At 45.4% G+C, this 21827-nt stretch overlaps 1 protein-coding gene across 2 annotated transcripts in view; it reads left to right on the top strand.

The window, feature by feature from the left end:
• The window catches only part of sgcd (sarcoglycan, delta (dystrophin-associated glycoprotein)), a 222435-nt gene that overhangs the window by 105208 nt on the left and 95400 nt on the right, over nt 1-21827 (top strand). For both annotated transcript variants that reach the window (XM_041194274.1, XM_041194275.1), the window contains exon 3: nt 6304-6405. In XM_041194274.1, the coding sequence (XP_041050208.1) occupies nt 6304-6405 (102 nt within the window). The remainder of the gene's footprint in view (nt 1-6303; nt 6406-21827) is intronic.

Raw genomic sequence — 21827 nt, 5'->3', positions numbered from 1 at the left:
AATTTGAAACAAAATTGGTTGAGTAATAAGAAACAGTGAGTAGTGGTTAATAGATGCTTTTCAGGCTGGAGGAAGGTTTGTAGTCGAGCTCCCCAGGGGTCACTGTTGAGAATTTTGCTTTTCTGTATTCTTATTAACGTTGGTCTACAGGGCACAATTTCAAAATTTGCAGATGACACAAAACTTGGAAGCATTGTCAACTGTGAGGAGGATAGTGTAGAGCTTCAAAAGGACAGAGACAAGTTGGTGGAATGGGCGAACAGGTGGCAGATGAAATGAATGTGAAGTGGTTCATTTTCGTAGGGAGAATGCCAACACAATATAAAATAAAGGGTACAATGCTAGTGGAGGTGCAGGACCAGAGGGATCTGTGTGCATGTATCATTTAAGGTAGCAGAACAGATTGAGAGAGAGGTTCATAAAGCATACAATATCCTGGGTTTTATTAATAGCGGTATTGAGTACAAGAGCAAGAAGGTTATGTTGAACTTTTATAAGAGACTAGCTCAGCCTCAGCTGAAGTATTGCATCCAGTCCTGGGCACAGCACTTTATGAAAGATATGAAGGCATTGGAAAGGGTACAGAAAAGATTTATGAAAATGGTTCCAGGGATGAGGAATTTCAATTATGAAGATAGATTGGAGAAGTTGGGACTATTTTCCTTGGAGAAGGTTGAGAGGAGATTTGATTGAGGTATTCAAAATCAAGAGAGGTCATGACAAAGTAGATAGGGAAAAATTGTTCCCACCTGTGAAAGGGTCGAGGATGAAAGGGCACAGATTTAAAGTATTTGGCAAAAGAAGCAAAAACGATATGAGAAAAAAAATTCATGCAGCGAGTGGTTAAGGTCTGGAATGTACTGCCCAAGAGTGTGGAGGAGGCAGGTTCAATCAAGGCATTCAAAAGGGAATTGGACTGTTATCTGAAAAGGAAGATTGTGCAAGGTTATGGGGAGAAGGCGGGAGAATGGCCCAAGGTGAGTTGCTCATTCAGAGAGCCAGTACAGACACAATGGCCTCTTTCTGTGCTGTAATAATTCTGTAATTTTGAGGAAGAAGTTCTTAACACAGAAAATGTGGGGATAATTTTAATCTGAACTGTCCAGTGGAAAACTGATATGGTGAAAAGTAAAATTGAGCAGAGTTTAAAAGCAGATGTTTGATCTGACCTAGTCAGCTTCCTATTAATATGGAAAGCACTCCCTACATGTACAGAACTGATGGCTTCCATTCCAATGGGTGGCATGGGAGATTACAGACATATGAATGCTTAGAAAAGTCTTAAGTAATCCATAAACTTGCTTTGGCAGTGGTTTTGCTAATGAGCTATCCTAATGTACTTTCATCACAAATTACTTTGCACATCAGTGGCCACCCTCCCCTTCGAATGATTCCTGAAATCACACTTTGCTTTACCATTCCAGACAGCAAGCTCTGCTAACTGAAGTCATGTTAATTGGTAAGACCTGCAGCATTCCCTCCAGCTACGGAAGTGGATATCTAATGTGCCAAAATGATAACCATTTGATGCGGTGGGAAAGTCATTAATTTCGATTTGATTGGGGCTGTCCTTAGCCAAGGGGGAGGCCATTTCTATTTGAGCAGTTGTTGAACACTGTACTCAGTTGTGGGGCTGTGTGATGTATTCTGAATTGATTACCAAGTACAGTAATTCCTCACTTAACGTCCTCGTTGCATTTTTTTAAAAGTCTGATTGTAAGCAAAAGTGTTAAATGAATCAAATTTTCACTTAAGAATTACTGTATGAACTGGAGTTAGGTTCCACAGCGAGTTTCTCTCCCTGATCCCCACCAATCACCAGCAACTCTCTTCTTGATCCCCATCGAGTCTCTTACCGATCCCCAGTGATTCTCTTCCTGATCCCCAGCAAGTCTCTCTCCAGTCCCTGTTGTCTGGATGTGGAAACAATGAACCAATAGTACTTTTGACCAATTGGACTAAGGTGGCAAGTGGTGCATCGAGCAGGGTAGCAAGCTAGGTAGGGCAGAGGTGAGGCAGTAAGCAGTGCAGGGATGAGGTGACAAGCAGGGTGGAAGCAGAGCACGGCAGGGGCGAGGCAGCAAACAGAGTGGAAACAGGGCAGGGCAGGGCAGGGGTGAGGCAGCAAGCAGCCCAGGGGTGATCCAGAAAGCAGGGCGGAAGCAGGGCAAGAGCGAAGTAGCAAGCAGAGCAGAAGCAAGGGAGGAGCGAGACAGCGAAAAGGGCAGAAGCTGGGCAGGAGCGAGGCAGCGAGCGGAGCGGAAGCAGGGCAGGAGCGAGACAGTGAGCAGGACAGAAGCAGGGCTGATCTGGGAATCTCCCAAGCCAACTTCTGAGGTTGCAGTCAATCCTCTGAACAGCACTATTCCATTGCTCTGCTGACAGCGATGGCGATACACAATGTGTACGATGACAACGTTAATGCTAACAATGCATGCAAATAGTGTAAAAAAGATAAAAATGCAAATTGGAAAAACAGGCCCTAATGAATAAGCAACTTTAAAATAAAATTAGGTAAAACAGGGTGACTTGAAGCAGGGACTTAGTTATTAGATGAACAAATGGTAGGATAATGCTCAACTACACGCTAAATATTCATTTGGTTATAAGTGTTTCGGCTTGTGGAATGAATACAAATTAAATATTAGAGTAATCTAGTACAAAGTGCAGACCACCAACATATAACACTTACACTACCAGTGATTATTTTATGCATACATTCCCAGCATTCATTTTCAGCATTATGATGTACACGCATCCAGTGATATAATGTACCCACATCTCCTGTGACATAACGCTGACATGACCAGTGATATAATATACACATCATCAGTGATATAGGACTGGATTTTTTTGTGCGATGGGGTCCCCTCTCTCCGGCAAAAGTGACAGGGTCAAGTCCCACCCCCATACTGGTGGGTTAACCTACAGCGATCTAATGGCCATCCGACTGTGCATTGGTTTAAGTTTGGAATTCTGCCCCATCTGCAGAGGAAGTCCCATCTCTGAAATTTGCTAGCAGCCAATCAAATGGCTGGCGGTTCTCTAACCCTAATAGCACCATCAGAAGTGGTGGCTGTTGCTGCTACTGCATCCAGTCCACAATGGTGAGGAAGCATGGAGTCGTAGTTAAAAACATGTGATTGGTGGGGGTGGGGGGGGCATTGAGGTCTCGGGGGGCCAGGCTGGCAGACCAGAGTGAGGATTTGGGGATGCTGGGATGGACAGGGCAACAGGGCAAGGGGCACCCAAGCTTTAAAAGACCTGGGCGTGGGAGGAAACCATAGTTTGACCCAAGAGCCCTGTTAAGGATGCAACACCCCCTTGTCCGCCACCAGCTCCCACAACGAAAGGTGTCGGACTGGATGCTTTTTGTAGGCTTCTCCCACTGCTGGTTAAATCCGGCCACTTGAGGGCATCATCCCAAGAGCAGGATGAGGCTCTCGTGGCCATGAATTGGCCACTTAAGGCCCTCAGTTGGCCCACAGATGGGCAGGCCTCCCAATGGTTTCCCACCACAGGTAAAATTACAGTAGGAGCAGGGGCATGTGGGTAAATGCAGAGCACAGCACAAGGCATATGATAGATCATTTTGTCTGCCAACACTACCCTGGGGTTTGTAAAATCCAGCTCACACCACCAGTGATATAATGCTCACACCGCCAGCGATATAATGCTCACACCACCAGCGATATAATGCTCACACCACCAGCGATATAATGCTCATACCGCCAGCGATATAATGCTCACACCACCAGCAATATAATGCTCGCACCATCAGCGATATAATGCTAGCAATACCAGCGATATAATGCTCACACCACCAGCGATAAAATGCTCATAGCGCCAGCGATAAAATGCTCATACCGCCAGCGATATAATGCTCACACTACCAGCGATATAATGCTCCTACTGCCAGCAATATAATGCTTTCACCACCAGTGATTTAATGCTTGGACTGTCAGCGATGTGATGCTCACACTGCCAGCAATGTAATGCTTGCACTGCCAGCGATATAATGCTCGCACTGCCAGTGATTTAATGCTCGTACTGTCAGCAATGTGATGCTTGCACCGCCAGCAATGTAATGCTTGCACTGCCAGCGATATAATGCTCGCACTGCCATTGATATAATGCTCACACCTCCAGTGTGCAGTGGTAAAACACCAGTCCATTGACTAATTTTGACAGGCAAATTATCTCTTCATTTGGGCTGACTTGGAACATTTATCTCCATTTTCCTTGCTCTTTTTGCTATTTTCTTGGAGCTTAAAAAAGGCACAAAGACACAAATTTTGTTGAACTGTTCCTTTGACTGTAATATTTTGGTTTTTGCAATGAATCCTAATAGCGAATGGCCCACTGTCAGCTCTGGTTGATACTTCACAGGGAGTGACCCTTCTTCAAATATGATCTCAACTCCTCTGTCTTCCAATGTGTGCTCCTTACTTTCCACAATAGGTAGTGCGCACAGAGCACTGAGCAGCAGCTGCATAAAAATAACTGCTACCATATATCAGTGGAATTTTCAGCTGTCGTGTGCATCTGTTAGGGTACAGCTTAAGTAGCTGCGTGTTATACTGACATCAGGGGAGCATTATCATTATGTTCATGTTACAATAATAAAAATGTAAGTGTTTTCCTTTAAAAACATCATGTGTACTGGCACAAGCCTAATAAAGAATCCTATTTAAGATTTTTCATGCCGACCTAGTTCCTTAAAGAACCCTGACACATTACTACCATTTTGCTTGGAGCAATACTTGTGCTTTATTGCAATCTGATTTTCCATGACATCAGCTTTTTCTGGACCCAATTTTTGCCTGAAGTTTGCTATCGTGATGTTTATTAAAACTAAAACAAAAAAATTGGGTTGCAGCATAGCTTTCCCAATTCCCTCTTCTTAAATGAGGCAAGTGCCCTCTCCCCTGTTTAAGATTTGAAATTGGACTGTGCTATTTTGAAGCTCTTTACAGAGCAGCTACTGTAGTTCCATAGTCCATATGGTGTCAAGTACCGGCTTCTCATTTACACGGGGACACTGTATAAAATGTGGCTTGTAAGATAGATCAATCATGCCTGTCCTAGTCCTATTTAGCATGCCAGTTTGGGGTCATTGCTTACTATAAACAGCTCAGCAGAGCCATATAACAGAATTTTTATGTCAGCTGTGTGGAGTTCATTCTGTCTGCTGATATTGTAGGTCGAGTAAATTGTGTAAGCCCAAAGTGTTCATGTTTTACATTAGCAATTTTACACCAGTATTTATGGATGCAAATTGGGAGCACTCATTCATACTAATGGGTAAGGGACACCAGGGCTGAAATACACAGACACATGCAAAAATTAAAGTGGATGCAAGGTGTAAACCATATTAGCAGAGGGTGTAAAAGGCATCCACACTGTATGGTACAAAGCTCCCTATCAATGATAATCCAGACCACGACTACTTCCAGCAAAGAGTGTCTGCTTTGCATACAAATTTCCCTCCTGTTTACTTCACTGGACTTTCTGATAAGTGAATTTGTCCTCAGGGAATTTCCAAGTGAGATGTCTTACTGCTCAGTGTGTAATAGATTTCACTAAATTCTTTAAGAAAGTGACTGTGCCGAGTTTTATAGACTTCTCCATTTCAAGGAATTGGATAATTAAAGTGTCTCGCAATGCAATTGACTCTGATTTAGCTCATGGCGTGTGTGCCGTTTAGGTAATTTTTATTTCTATTAGTATAAAAATATGGTATTTGTACATGAATATTTCAATGTTTGCTCAACATTATTAGACAGTTAATCTTATGGACCCCTCCAGCAGTTAGAAGATAGCAGAAATTCTGGCAGCACAGTAAAGCGAGGCTGGGTTCCAACAGGTAAAGTACCAAATGCTCTTCCCTCCCTCTTATTACTGGAAAAGAACAAGCCTCCAGAATCCCAGAGGAAGAAGGCCTACTTCTTCCCAACTAAATTATTATACAAATTGGAGTCTGTTTGACTTGTGGCTGATTGAATAATTACTTCACAGTTCCTCCCTTCACTAATAAGTTACTACCAGCAGGGTTAAGGTCTAAGGGAACTTTTTTGCCTAATGGAAGCCAGTGCTCCAGATTCAGTCCTGACAGCATATGATGGAGAAGCAACATGATCTCTTGGATTAATTTGTGAGCATGTAATGGTGGGAAGATGGATTCTTCACCTGAGCACCTTAGTTCTGAATAAATTAAACTTATTCCTCACAGGAATTTAGATATGATTCTGTCTTCTCTTGCGTTTCTGAGTTTGGATTTTATTATCCTCTTTTTCATTGCAGGATGGCATGGGACATCTAAGAATCACTGACAAGGGCCTGCGGTTAGAAGGACCATCTGAGTTTTTGCAGCCTTTGTACGCCAAAGAAATCCGATCCAAGGCAGTAAGTGAAGAATCTCCACGTGTGTGGTGAGAGGGGTGTGTTGGCTTCAATTGGCAAATAATAGCTTATTATACAAACCTAGACTGATGTCTTTTTACAGGATCATAAAAGCATTTGAACCAATCATTACCAACAATACCATCTAAGTAGTATCCTTATTGGCAATTATACCATTCTAGTGATGCAATATGTAGTGGGTGTGCACAGCTATATTGCATGGATGGTTCACGGTGCAATGGACTGTGTGTCATTTTACCATCTGTTCATCCCTGAACATGAATAACACTGGGAACACAGTATGTCATGCTCTCAGTGGTGCTACATGCCAGGATGATCAATGATATCAATCCTATCCATAAACATTGTTATGGACACCTGGCAATGAATGGCTGTTTGGAACTGTCTTTACAGGATCCAAGTCAGCAGAGAGCCAGACATAGAGCTGCACCATCTGCTTGAACAACTACATTTACCATGATGCATAGAGCTAACACAGCCAATGAAGATACTTGGTAGTAGTGGTCTTCAACCTGTGTCCACCATCATGTCACCAAGCTGCAATTCTGACCAATGGGAAGGGTATCCTGGAGTGGCAAGGAAGGCTATCCTTTTTGTGACCACTGTTACAGATGAGACCCCCAATTGTTATGATCTTAGTGGAACCAGGAATGTTTTTATTTTTTTAGGATCTGAAAACCCTGGTATTTACAATTAGAATGAAGCCACAAGGTTCACAGTTTAAATCAATAGAATTTTATCAAAGAACATGAATACTAATAAATAAACAGTTACGTTAAAGATAATAAAAAGATAATGAACTCAGTTACCTATAACTTAAACTCAACTCTTCAAATCACATTGCCTTCTACTCCACTTCCACACCCAATAAACTCAAGTCAGATACTTATCAAAAATTGGAAGATTAACCACTTGGTTTGAGTGCTGCTTTGAAAATACAGGTGAAATTTTCTCATGCTCCCCCCCACCCACTCCCCACTGTCAGGGCAGGTGTTTAATGATAAGCAGGAGGTGGGGGGGGAGAACACAGCAGGAGTTCCAAAAATTGGTTTCACACTGATGTAAAATGATGGTGGCATCTTTTGCTCCCACCTGCTATGGTGGGTCACAATTCCCACCAGAGGCTGGTGAGAAACCAATTTTCATCCTGCTAATGGGATGCAGGTGAAGGCCCACCCCGAAACACATCCCATGCCTGATCGTCCGCGTTGCCAGCAGGAAATCACGCCAGTCCAGAACATGTCTGGACCGATGTGGCTTGTAAAAGTCAGGACTTGCCTTAAGCAGCTTGAGGAAATGAGGAAAAGACGGAAGCCTCCAGCGACCGGACCTGGAACACCACAAGCAGCAGTGGGTGGGTAGAGCACCAACCACATGGATCTTCTCTGCATAGCAGCATCCAAGAGGTGGCTTTTCTCAGCACAGCAACTTCTCCCATGGTTTGGTTCATCAACCAGCAACTTCTCCCAGGGATCGGCTCTTCGACCAGCAACTTCTCCCGGGGATCGGCTCTTCGACCAGCAACTTCTCCCGGGGATCGGCTCTTCGACCAGCAACTTCTCCCGGAGATCGGCTCTTCGACCAGCAACTTCTCCCGGGGATCGGCTCTTCGACCAGCAACTTCTCCCGGGGATCGGCTCTTCGACCAGCAACTTCTCCCGGGGATCGGCTCTTCGACCAGCAACTTCTCCCGGGGATCGGCTCTTCGACCAGCAACTTCTCCCGGGGATCGGCTCTTCGACCAGCAACTTCTCCCGGGGATCAGCTCTTCAACCAGCAACTTCTCCCGGGGATCGGCTCTTCAACTAGTAACTTCTCCCAGTGATTGGCTCTTCCAGCTGCAGGTGGGAGGCTGCAGGAGATACTGTTTTTTTTTATCCTTTCTGTTATTCAGGGGCGTGAACGTCGCTGGGAAGGCCAGCATTTGTTGCCCATCCTTAAATGCCCTTGAACCGAATGGCTTACTTTGCCATTTTGGAGGGCAGTTAAGCGTCAGCCACATTTCTGTGGATCTGGATTTACATGTAGTCCAGACCTGGTAAGGATGGCAGATTTCCTTCCCTAAAGGACTTTAGTGAATCAGATGGGTTTTTATGACAACCGATGATAGTTTCATGGTCACAATTACTGAGTCTAGCTTTCAACTGCAGATGTTATTCATTGAAATCAAATTCTGCCAGATGCCATGGCGAGATTTGAACCCATGTCCCTAGAGTATTGGCCCAGAACTCTGGATTACTAGTCCAATGACATAACCACTATGCCACTATCTCCCCCCAGTTGGGCAGCAAGGTCTGTAGCGGGTGGAGTGGAGGGGGTGCGAAAGCTCAGGGAGGAGAGGAATGAAGAGTTGCAGCGGGGGTTCATGCCTATAGGGGAGGTGGGGAGGTTGGGGGTGCTGGGGGAAGGAGAATCATAGGAGGCCTTTGACTGGGTCAGCTGGAATGGAGCAGGAGGGTGGGAAGGGCCATCTTGTGTTGTGGGCAGGGGGGGGCGGTGCTTGTGCAGGCCTTAAGAGACATGGGGGGTTGTGTAGAGGTGTGAAGGGGTACACAGGAAGGTGTTGATGGAGTCATTGGTGGATTCCTGGGGATAACTGTGGTTGGAGGGGATGGTGAGGGTTAAAGGGGCCAGTGGGAGCCACTAGGATGGAAGGGTGAAGGTGCAACAATGTCAGGCGAAGGGGCGCCAATGGTTGTTGATGGGGACGTAGAAAGTGACTCTGATTCAGGGGGGTCAGAAGTTTGAGGGAAGGCAAGTCTATAGTTTAGGGGGTGGGATTCTCAGGAAGGGAGGGGACCTCTACATTAACCTGGACATAATGAAAGGTGATGGGGAGTGTTGAAGAGTGACAGTGGGGAGGTTGAATGTGATTCCGGGGTGGGGGGGTGCTGCTGGTTGAGTCAATGGTTATGGGGGGAGGGTGTGGATGACCGGGGGTGGGGAAAAGGTGTTAGAGCACAGATAGAACGTCACCAGCACCATGGTCGGGCTGGTCGCAACTATGCCGAACCTCATGGTGGAGATCTCGAGATGCTGCATGGGAGTTGGGTATCGGGGTGGGTGAAGATGCAGGTCAAGTGGACAACTGAAGGGGAACCCCAGCATTTAGTAATTACAATGCTAGGGCCCTGGGACAGATGAGAGTGTTAAAAGGCTTAAGGACCAAAGTGCAAAGTTTGTGTGGGAGAGTGCTTGCTCATGGTTTGCAGGGCCTTTATAAATAGCTTTGTCTCCCTGCAGATGCCTCATTCCAGGGGATGGATTGTCCCAGGAAGATGAAGAGTGGAGCGGGCCGGGGGCAGTGGGCAGGAGTGCAAAGGCTTAAGGACTATCGCACATACACCACATTAGACATGATTAAAGTGCAAATGAATTTTTTACACAAGTTTGATATCTGACATTCAAAAGTGCATCCTTGTGACCAGTTGCGAATTCAGTACTTCTCAATTTTTCTCTCCCTGCCACTTTTTCTAAGTGCTTCCCCGGCATCCACAGCAGAGGTCGAGGCAGCCTGCTGACCAGTTGGCACTGTTGTATTGAATGACATTCGCAGCCATCCTCTGGAGGACCCCGGCTTGCTCTGGCTTTCCTGCTGAGGCAGCTTCCCCCTCTGCAGTGACAAAGGAGAAAGTTGAAGTAGCCATAGGCAGAGGAGGTTTGGAAGGGCTGACAATGTCAGAGATTCCTGAGCAGAGGTCTCACGAGTGCCCGGCCACTGCTCCTCTTCCCTTTGGGTGCCCAAAGGCCCCTGCCTGACTCCTTTAGGGGAAGGGGTACTTGGAGGGAGGTCAAGGTGCCCCATCCCCAACTCGCGTAGCCACTGCAGAAACTTGCCCTTGACTATTGCGTTGGAGTGCAGGTCTGTGCACATCTCCGGCAGTATCTGTTGGACTAGGATCTCCATAGAGTCTGCCACACTTCCCATGGAGACCTCCATGCATGCATAGGATGGCAGCACTTCATCAATCAGCAGATGGACAGCCTCCTCCGACTCACATGCCACTCCATTGAGGGCCTCCGACATCTTTGCCTGATGATCGCCTGCCTCTTGCTGACTCTCCGCCATCAGTTGGAAGGCCGAACCAAGAGATCTGTCATCAGACTTGGACCTCGCAGATGCCTCTTACCCAGTGCTCCTCCAAGTGCCAGTGAGCTCAGCTGACCCTGCCTCTTCCTGCTGCCGATACATGCCCGTACAGTGACCACCACAATATGGGACACTTCCTGCACTAGAATTAATATGCACAGAGGTGTGTGTCTCTGGGCTGGTGGAGGGTGCAGGTGTCTGTTATGATGCCTCTACAGGTGCAATATCCTCACTCCTCTCAGGACTTGTATTGGAGCTGGACAGGGCTTCCTGCAGCTCAGGCTTGATGTCTTCCTGGTAGCACCTGTAAATGAGAGAGGAGAAAGTGAGTGACTGCGTGAGCTGCCTCCAACATGGAGGCACCATTGGCTTTGAGGTTTCTATGGCATGCATGGATCCTTTCTGGATGGAGGCCCAAAGCCAATCTCTATGTCTCCGATGGCCCTGTCCTGCTTCACCCCTGCGACCTGGGATGTTCGCTCCTCAAATTCAGTGACTTCTTTCAAGCGCAGCTGACTCCTTCTGACTTCTTCTTCTCTTGGTGATTATGGCTTAATTTCTCACAATCAAAGAGAACAGAGAAGATGGGTTTGAGAGAACCGTATTTAGCATTCACTTATATACAGCAATTTCACATATCTTTCTCATGCTCCCAGTCTTAGAAATAACCCACTGGATTGGGTGGGATGTGATTGATGCACCCCTACCTAAAAAATCTGACATTGATTCAGCATTTATAAAAGTTCATAAACAATCACTGCTGATCTAATTTCAAACGGTATAATTTGGAATGAGTATTGAAGTGCTTGAAAACATGATCCTGCACGAGGATTCATTAAAAACAGCCAAAAACAGTGGAAAGCCACCATGGCTTGTCAAGGTTGTGGAAGTGTTCTTCCGTGTTTGGAGGTGATCATTAGTAATTGGAAGCACTTGGGAATTCAAGGGAATATAGACCTTCACCAACTCTGGGGAAAAACAAGGGACTTTTCGCCTGGGGTGGGGGAGGTTGTGCAGTAAAGAAATAATGTAAGTAACAAAGTAAATGTGGCACCATTGAGAAGTAACAGTGCAGTGCAGTGGAATTAAATTTAAAAACATATAACAAAATAAAATACCTAGCAACTCACCAAGACTCCACGGCAGCGCCTTCCAAACACGCAACCTGTACCTCCTAGAAGGAGAAGGTAGCAGCAGATTCATGGAAACACCACCACATGCAAGGCCTTCTCCAAGCCACACACTCCTAACTTGTCATTCCCTCACTGTCGCTGAGTCAAAATCCTGGAACTCCCTTCCTAACAGCCCCTGCCTACTTGGCGGCTGTTCTTGAGTACCTGATCCCCGAGATCCAGGAGGTGGCGAGCAATGTGGCCTGGGGCAACAATACGACCTGCATCAGTCTCCACCACCTGCAGCTCACCATCAGCAATGAAAAGGGGTTCAGCAAACAGCCGGGAGGAGTCACCATAGCCCAGGGCAGGGTCCACCCCCTACATCCAGGCTGTGCCTGCCCAAGAAAGCTGCACATCCCAGCAAGGTTTATGGCTGAAAGTGAAAGATCAGAAAAAGGTAAAAAGGTAATGTGATTAAAAAATTTTAAAGAACACAATATATTTCCTAATGCATGGCAACAATCTTGCGGTACACACACCTGCCCCATTTCTTCCCAGATCCCTCCTCCTCTGCTGTAAGTCAGCAACACCCAGCACCCAGCTCTGATGGCCCAAACCCTTTCCCTCGGGGCCTGCCAGAGACTTACTTACATGCGTGTCAGCCCACAGCCCTTCCCTCTCTCTCTCTTTCTCAATCTCCTTCCCTCCCTCTCTCTTCCCATCTCTCACCCCCTCCCTCCCTCTCCCTATACCTTTCTACCCCTCTCTCTCTCCCTCCATCCCTCCATCTCCCTTTTTCCCCGCCCTCTCTACCATTTCCTCCCTCCCTCTCTACACCTCCCTCCCTCCAACTCTACCACTCCCTCCCTTCCTACCCCTCTACTCATCCCTCCCTCTCTACCCCTCCATCTCTACCCCTCCTTTTCTCACTCCCTCCCTCTCTACCCCTCCTTCCCTCCATCCCTCTCTCACTCTCTGTGTAGAGGGAGTGGAAGTGCTTTAGAAGGGGTGGAGTGTGTAGAAGGGGTAGAGGGGTGTGGGGTGTGTAGCGGGGGTAGAGGGGGCTGGGGTATGTAGAGGGAGTGGGGGGGTGGAAGTCTCTGGGGTGTAGAGGGGGTGAGGGGCTGTGGGGTATAGAGGGGTGAGGGGGCTGTGGGGTATTGGGGAGGTGGGGGGGGTTTGAGGAGGGGTGCAGCTGGTAGGGTCAGGGGGTAGGAGGGGTTTTGGGGAGTGCTAGTCAGGGGTAGTGGGGGCAGGTTTTGGGTGTTGGTGTGGTACGGGGGTGGGGGCTAGGACAGGGGTGGTGGGGTTAGAAGGCATGGGCGGTAGGGCGTGGGAGGGTAGAGGGGTTTGGGTTTAGAGGGGGTTGGGTATAGGTGGTTGACGGGTAGGGGGTGGCAACTAGGATGGGGGTGTGGGGTTGTAGGATCAGATAGGGCATTTGACGGAGATGGGCATCTGAGAATTGGGGTGCTGGGTGTAGGTGGGGGCAGGGCGTGAGTTACCCCACTAGTCCATATCTGGTACCTCTGTCTGAAAAAGGCATTTTAAAATTCTGTTTTAATTCTAATCACAGTACTTCAGCTGTCCTTAAATTCAGAGGTGTGTGTGTCTGTGTGTGTGTGCGTAAGCGAACGGGTAAAAAGGTTTTTTGCCTCATTCTGCATGTTAACAAATTGTAACCATTTATTCAATTCCTAACTGTATATGAATCCTACCTAATATCTATATTCCGCCTAACTATATCTCTACATTCTGTGATACTGGAAATTGGGAGGTGGATTACCACGCTGACCAACACTAATTGCTGGTACGTGCACTTAACAGGGACAAATTTCCAAGTACGGGCTGCATGAGGAACTTAGTTAATTTCCAACAACATTCGATCTGTGAATGCTTAAACAGGCCAGCACTTGCTGTGAGCACACTTTGGAGCTAGTCGATCGCTGATCCATGAGGGTTTAACACCAATGATGTCAGGCGAACAGTTGCTGTTTGCAATTGATGTGGTTTCTATGGTTGCAAGCAAATAAATGTTTGCAATTGATGTGGTTTCAGGTCAGTTGCTTCACCTGATTACTTTCAGATTTCAGTTAATCGTTTAAAAGTCGCCTTCGAACACAGAATTTCGCAAATGAGTGCAAGTTAACACTGTTGCATGCAGAATTCTATCAGAATTTTCCAGTAGGGACAGTAGGTTGTCCAGCAGGGTTCTGGGCCAGCTCTCTCCAGAGTGGTGAGCCCATGCAGATATAAGAATTAGGCTCAGAGTGGCAGGTCATTTGTGGAGTTTCCTGCTGCTGTCAATGCCTGAGCCCCTTCTTTTGCCCCGCGCTCCCCCACCTCCGCACTTCCAGACAGTGTGTGAGCACTCTGTGTGAAAAGGTGAGGGAGCCACTGTAGCCTCCCCACCTGCAGAGTGGATGGACTGCAGTGGGGCTACGAGGCATGAGTTTATCACATTGCCAGTGATGCCCATGTCCCCTGTACCATTCATTGAGGTTAATGTGGGCAACTGAGGGTTCACTTACCCTGGTGGCATATATGAGGTCATTCATCACCTTGCAGCATTGGCAGGCATTACTGTGCTGGAGGCCCTGGGCACTGACTGCAACGAAGACTTGCTCTCATGCATGGTTGGTCTCCTTGTTAGGCCTCCTCCTCCCATCAGCTTGGTAGAGGACATCCCTCCTGGCCTCCACTTGGTCGAGGACACCCAGGGAGACGTCGCTGAACTTTGGCGCTGGACCTCCCTGCCCTCTTCTTGCCAGCTCAATCGGCGTGGTGAGTAAATTGCTGTCCAGGTGCCTTTTAAATATTGGACCTAGATATGATGGCGGAGAGTACGCCACCCAGCCCGCCCCTCCCCACAATACATTGGGAAACCGCCAACTGCATAATTAACGAGGCCAGCGTTGCGCGATGCGGTATGAATTCCCGGCAGCCTCTGCGGCGGAAAACACTCCCCACCCCTGCCCTTGCAGGACTTAGTCCTGGATGGGAGAATTCTGCCCATTGTCTTAGGTTTGAAATTGCTTGGTCTTTCTGTTTACTTCCAGCTTTTCCCAACTTCCAGCTGCTCCAGCCATCCTACAGTTGCAAACTCCGCATTCAACGCAGGCATCTCTAGCATCTTGAGCATAGCTGCAACTCTCCTGGTTCTAATGTTTTTTTCTTTGGAGGTTTACATCTAAAACTCCCTCTTGCTCTCTCTTACCCATTATACCCACCCATTCTAGAACCTACCTGATTTTTACTTCCATGAAAACTAATGAAAATGAAAATTGGGCAGGTTCTATAATGAGCAGAGCAAGTGATGAAGATGGTGTAAATGGATTGAAAAGCAAAAGTTCCCAGGGCCACAGAATCTAGGGAATAAGAAGTAATGGAAGAAATTTGCAGGGTTCTGGATATGATACTAAAAGACTAACTGAATGCTGGAGATGTTAAACAGGATTGAAATATAGGAAACTAAAAGCTACACCTGCGGACCGCTGCTCTGTCAGATGTTAAACCGAGGCCTTGTTTGTTTTCAGAGGTGGGTTGGAAGATCCCACACTGTTTGAAGAGTGACCTGGGTGGCTCCCCTGCTTTCCTGGTCAACACTGATCCCTGAACCAACACCCAAAATGGATGATCTGGTAATTTATTTAATTGCTGTTTGTGGGACCGTGCAGTGCACTAATTGGCTGCCACATTTCCTGCATTGCAACAGTGAACACGTTTAAAAAAGAGAAGGATGTCACTTTGGGATGTTCTGAGATTGTGAAAAGCACCCTATACATCTGAATTCATCCTTTAATTTTAAGTTAATATAAAGCTAGACCATTAATTGCATGAACCTTTTGCCTGATCCCAACCAAAATGAAGAGCAGTCAAAGCTTAGACAAGCTGAACTGTTGATAGGAAGAACTACTTTGCTGATTCTTATTCAATTTGTCTGTATTTAATATAATTTGTTTACAAGAATAAAATTTGGTGTCCCTTCCAGACAATTATATCTGCCTGTCTCAGATAACATACTTCTTAAAATATTTAAATGAACATATAATTAAATTGACATGAAAGTTAATTTTGTTATCTTTGTGATAAACGAGAATAGATATAAGCTTCAAAACTAGGTCAGCACATTATTGTGCTCTTGCAATGCAAAAGGAAATTCATCATAATTTATCTTCATGTTTCATTTTCAAGATTCAATTGTTAAATCAGTTAATTAATTTGTCACAGGCAGCACAAACTATTTCTTGCTGCTATCCGTCCTTCAATGCAACTTTAACTTTAATGTAAAATTGGGTTGATGACTGTGAAGTAGAGAAAGTAATGAGTGCTGAGCTCTAAGCAAATACATTAGAACTATGCTCACCCCCATTCAGGCGCATTGATTTTTACAGTACTAACAGCTTGGATGTGCTTGTTCCTTAAAGAATATAATGCAGTGCAGGAGGAGGTGATTGTTTTCACACGGTGCACTAGTTGGGATCTGTTTCCTATTTCCCTGGTGGTCTAGTTGGGGCTCATGTGATCAATTTCCCTGTTGGTCTAAGGAAGTTCTACCTAGATGCCTCTTTAAAATGTAGAAGGCCAAGCACCAACACAATCTTGCTTTGGGCCACCTTCTAGCGTCATGGATGCTGGCCATGTTGTTATTACAGGAGCCCTGATTTTCACAGAACTTTCCCCTCATGCCATTGTGAAGTGTCTTGGAATGGTTTTCTACACTGAAGCTAATATGTAAATGCAATTTTATTTTTACTGCTCAGAATATAGTTTATCCTGTTACAGCAAGTTTACTGGCTGGAAAAATAAATCTGCTTTTTGCCAGAAGTGTTATGCTAGCTGTTGGTCCTTTGTGACAGTTCCCACTCTTTTCCCCAAACATTCAATCATTTTTTCCGGGTTTTGGGTCAAGTGTTGCCAAGTATGTAGATTTGGAATCACCTGGGAAAACTGTAGGAGAAATGTAGAACATTGCAACTCTTACAAAACATCCAATACCTATTCTCTGTGCTAACATTCTGACTTTCAGACAGTTGAGAAACCTTCAGCTCATGCTAATCCAAAATAAAATAATGCCATACATGTGCATTTATTGAGACAGGGGTTTGACATTACTCTCTGGAACCTGGCGGATTTCTTCAGTTCTGAACGGCTGAAAATTTTCCTCACGTTCATGTCAAACTAATTGCAATGAAGGGACACATGGGGCAGATTTTTTAGCTCAGTGGGTGGGCGCATGCCCGACCTGATCCAGCGTGAAATCGCGTGAGATGAGGTTGGGCGAGCGTCCCAATGCCATCCCGCGCTCGCGCAGTATTTCGGTTGTCAAGCACGCGCAAAACTCGGAAGCGCGCCCGGTGACAATTAAGAGGGCAATTAAGCCCATTAATGGAGCAAATGACTCCGGTTTTTCATGCTCCGTCCAACCTTACGGTTGGCAGACGGGCGAATCGGCCAGGCGGCCTTTACGTTTTTCATGAAACCCCATCCACGGGCGGAATGAGGTTTCTGTGATGAAATAAAATATAAATAAATTTCTGTGGACAGCATTTTCAGCAGCTAAGTTATTTATTATGATGCATGGACACTTTCTTTCAGCTTCTGAAACCTTTGTTTTAAATTTTTCAGGCCTTCAGCTCCCCGAAGCAGCTCTCTGCCTTCAGGGAGCTTTCTCTCAGCGCTGGCCTGTGCCCGCATTGACATCAGAGCCCGTCCTCTTCCCATCCCCATCCCAGCAGCGCTGAGCTTCTCAGTGCGCATTTCACGCTGACTGGCCGTTAATTGGCCAGCCACGTTAAATCGCAGTCAGGGGCAATCGCAGTCGGTGGTTCGTTCGCAGGCCCACCGATCACACCCGCCCACCGACCTAAAAATTCAGGCCATGGAAAGGAAACACAGACAGTTAAGGCTGCGTTTGCTGCCAACGTCATGCACGCGCAGTTGTATCCCAGAAGGTAAAAACAGTTTGGACCAGTGTTCTCACTTCCCAGTTTTTACTGTTTTTTCTTTCTGAGATGCTGACGGTAGACGCAGGTTAATGGCTTTATAGGGAGCAATGTGCAGCAGGGCCCATTCACAGCCATCACTGTCCCTCTCAGCAGGAGGAGAGAATGTTGTGTATTTTTTTCCTGGACTGACAGTAATGGATATTGGAAACTTCTTTCACAGGGGGTTAAAAGGGGAGGATTTACCATCTGCAAACTCAAACCAAGGGAAATGTTAGTCTCTTCTGAATTTCTATCCTGGACTGACAGTGATGGATTTTGGAAACTCCTTTTGCAGAGGGTTAGAAGGGAAGGATTTGTATACGGGAAAGTAAAATCTTTTCCTTGCATGATATTTTAATGCAGTCATCTTGGCCAGCGTTTTGAAATGCTGTCTTACTATTCCAGTAATGTAAGTGGATTGTAGATTGCTGTAAATGTTAGACAATTTTGTCTTTCCTCATTCTTCCCCCTTCTCCCACTTCAAGTTCCAAGCTGTAGGCTCCAGCAGTGATTTCATTGGATTCTTGCGCATGTGCACAGCAGTACGTATCTGCATACAGGTACCAGTGGCCATCTTGCACAGCCATATTGCGTTGGCAGGAGTGGACAATTAATGCAAACCCCTTCCCCATTCCATCAATATATTGTTTCTCAGTTAGTAAAACATGCGGGAGTGCACTTCAAGGAAAAAATCTGAATGACTGGTATAAAGTGGATCCCATCATTAATTAATATAGTAAGGGTTTTTCAAAAATATATTGCGAATAGCAGAGGAAGGAAAATTTAGGAACTGAAGTCATTGAAATTCTTAAATTGTTGCACTGTTGTCTTATCAGACAAAAGCATTTTAACTAACTGGATAATATTGTTATAAATCAGTTCACAAGCACCAGCAAATCTATCACAGGATTGGTTACTTTGAGTACCAACCTAGTACGGAACAGAAGTTGGAGCTCTATGCAACAGCCAGTTCACAATTTGGATTTATAATAAATTGATTATCGTACCTCAAGTACACAATATTTTTATATCTGTTCCTCATGTGCTACTTGTAAAACAAAAATGATTATAACTGCATCTTCTTCTGGTACTGGTGCTGTTGTCTCATACTACTCAACATTGTAATATCCCACTGTCTTTAGAAGCTCTGGTGTAGCATTTTGCAGGCTTATTTCTTACTAGAAATAAGATGTAAAAACAGAGTTGCAGTTAGCAGGAGCCTTTAGTGCAAGGGGGATGTAGTATAAAAGTAGGGAAGTCTTGTTACAACTGTACAGGGCTTGGTGAGACCACACCTGGAGTGCTGTGTACAGTTCTGGTCTCCTTACTTAAGGAGGGATATACATGCATTAGAAGCAGTTCAGAGAAGGTTCACTAGGCGGATTCTTGGGATGAAGGAGTTGATGAGGAAGGGTTGAGTAGGTTGGGCCTGTAAGTTTAGAAGAATGAGGTGATCTTATTGAAACATATAAGATTCTAAGGGGCTTTGACAGATAAATGCTGAGAAGATATCCTCTCTTCTGGGGGAACCTAGAACTAGGGGACACAATTTAAAAATAAGGAGTTTCCCACTTAAGATGGACATGAGGATTTTTTTTCTTTCAAAGGAGATAAGTCTTTGGAATTCTCTTTCAAAAGAACCAGTGGAGGTTGGGTCATTTAATGTATTAAAGGCTGAGTTAGACAGATTTTTGACTGACAATGGAATCAAGGGCTATGGGGGACAGGCAGAGAAGTGGAGTTAAGCCCACAGTCAGATCAGCCTTGACCTCATTGAATGGTGGAGCAGGCTCAAATGGCTGAACGCCCTACTCCTGCTCTTATTTCTTATGATCCTATGATGATCTTTTATAACTGAAGGACGCATCAAAGTATGATAAGATGCAGGACTCCTGTTGACAATTCCCATATGGGTTTGAGATCATAGCTAGCTGGGCTGTGATAGGAATGGTTCCAGCTGAGCCGCTGCCAGCAGAGAGAAGAGTGATCCCAGACCACTCCTTTAGATCAGCATTGGTAAATGCTTGAGAGTCCTCCCCTTGAAATAGCCTGCTGTTTGATCTAGAAATCCTGACATTGAAACATCAGAATTTTCATTGGAGATTGGGAGTGATGCAGTCAGTTTCATGAAACACTGAATAAAGTAAAAGGAAACAAACCTGACATCAGAAAATTGCCCATAATCAGCATAAAGAAATTGAACCAGGATGACTGATAAAATTCCACACTGCTACAGTAGAAGGTAATTCATCAAACTGGCATACATTGTTAGGCAGAGTAGAGGGAGCTTTACATTGCACAGACATGGCTTTTTTTCCCCATTTTTTCATGAAATGTAGGCGTCATTGGCAAGGCCAGCATTTGTTGCCCATCCTGAACTGCCTTTGAACTGAATGGCTTATTCGGCCATTTCAGAGGGCAGTTAAGAGCTAACCACATTGCGATGGGTTTGGAGTCACATATAGGCTAGACCAGGTAGGTGTAGCTGATTTCTTTCCCCAAGGACATTGATGAACCAGATGGGTTTTTTTACAACAGCCGATGATAGTTTCATGATCAGCATTACTGAGACCAGCTTTTAGATTTATTAATTGAATTCAAATTCCACTGTGATATGTTGGGATTTGAACCCATGTCCCCAAGGCATCAGCCTGGGCCTCTGGTTTAGCAGGCCAGTGACATTACCACTACTCTGCCATCTTCTATTTGACTCTCCTAATTTAAAAAGTCTTAAGAATTGCACTCCCTAAGATGTTGAGATTTCACACCTTCATGAGCATAAACTCTTTATTTAAAAATTATATCATTAAATCACACCTTCATGAGCATAAACTCTTTATTTAAAAATTATACCAGTATCCTGAGAACATGAGTCATTATTTCTGTAAAGCCTCTGAGACTATACTTAGAAAATTTATGAAATTGAATTTGTCATCTAAGGGACCAGCTGTCACCAGACAACTACTGCCATTTTCTAAATTAAACTGGACTTTTAAATAACAATCTATTGTAGAGAACTGCAAGAGCCATCTGCTGTATCCATAATGATGAAAAATCTCTTTGGAGACAATCTCCTAAAAAGTGTCATTGTTTATGGCACCTGAGGTTTTCCAGGTGTTGCAGCCCAGTACACAATCTTGTTTTTGGAATGTTCTCTAGCTACATGGAACCAGTCAGTAGAGTGTGAAGTGCTCCTGGAGTGTTTCAGGTTGAGACGTACATGGTGTCATATTGTTGGGCTGTCAGAAAAAAGACATTTGAACAACTGCAGATGTTGTAAATAAAGGGCTCATGCCTCTGTCTTTGGTGTTGAAATTATATTGTCAGCATACTGCTAATAAGGAAGAATAGGAAGTTAATGATATGTTCACTGAGCCCCATGATGGAAGTAAACACATGGCAGCAACAACAACAACTTAGATTTATACAATGCCTTTAATATAATGAAACATCCCAAGGTGCTTCACGGGAGCATTATAAAACAAAGTTTGACACTGAACCACATAAGGAGATATTTGGTCAGATGACCAAAAACTTAGATAAAAACAAAAAAACTGTGGATGCTGGAAATCCAAAACAAAAACAGAATTACCTGGAAAAACTCAGCAGGTCTGGCAGCATCGGCGGAGAAGAAAAGAGTTGACGTTTCGAGTCCTCATGACCCTCTGACAGAACTTGAGTTCGAGTCCAAGAAAGAGTTGAAATATAAGCTGGTTTAAGGTGGGGGGGCGGGTTGGGGGTGGGGGTATGGGTGGTGCGGGAGAGAGAGAGAGAGAAGTGGAGAGGGGTGGTGTGGTTGTAGGGACAAACAAGCAGTGATGATGATCTGCTTCTATCACTGCTTGTTTGTCCTTACAACGACACCACCCCCTCCACTTCTCTCTCCCTCTCTCTCCCCACGCCCCCCCCAACCCCCCACACCTTAAACCAGCTTATATTTCAACTCTTTCTTGGACTCGAACTCAAGTTCTGTCGAAGGGTCATGAGGACTCGAAATGTCAACTCTTTTCTTCTCCGCCAATGCTGCCAGACCTGCTGAGTTTTTCCAGGTAATTCTGTTTTTGTTTTGTGACCAAAAACTTAGTCCGTGAGCTGTGTTTTAAGAAATGTCTTAGAGGAGTAAAGCAAGGTCGAGAGGCAGAGAGGTGTAGGGAGGGTATTCAGGAGCTTTGGGCCTAAGTAGCTGAAGGCACGGCCACCAATGGTGGAGCA

Source organism: Carcharodon carcharias, chromosome 8 (genome assembly GCF_017639515.1).
Source record: "Carcharodon carcharias isolate sCarCar2 chromosome 8, sCarCar2.pri, whole genome shotgun sequence".
Taxonomy (NCBI): Eukaryota; Metazoa; Chordata; class Chondrichthyes; order Lamniformes; family Lamnidae; genus Carcharodon; species Carcharodon carcharias.
This window is presented reverse-complemented; position numbering and strand designations above follow the sequence as displayed.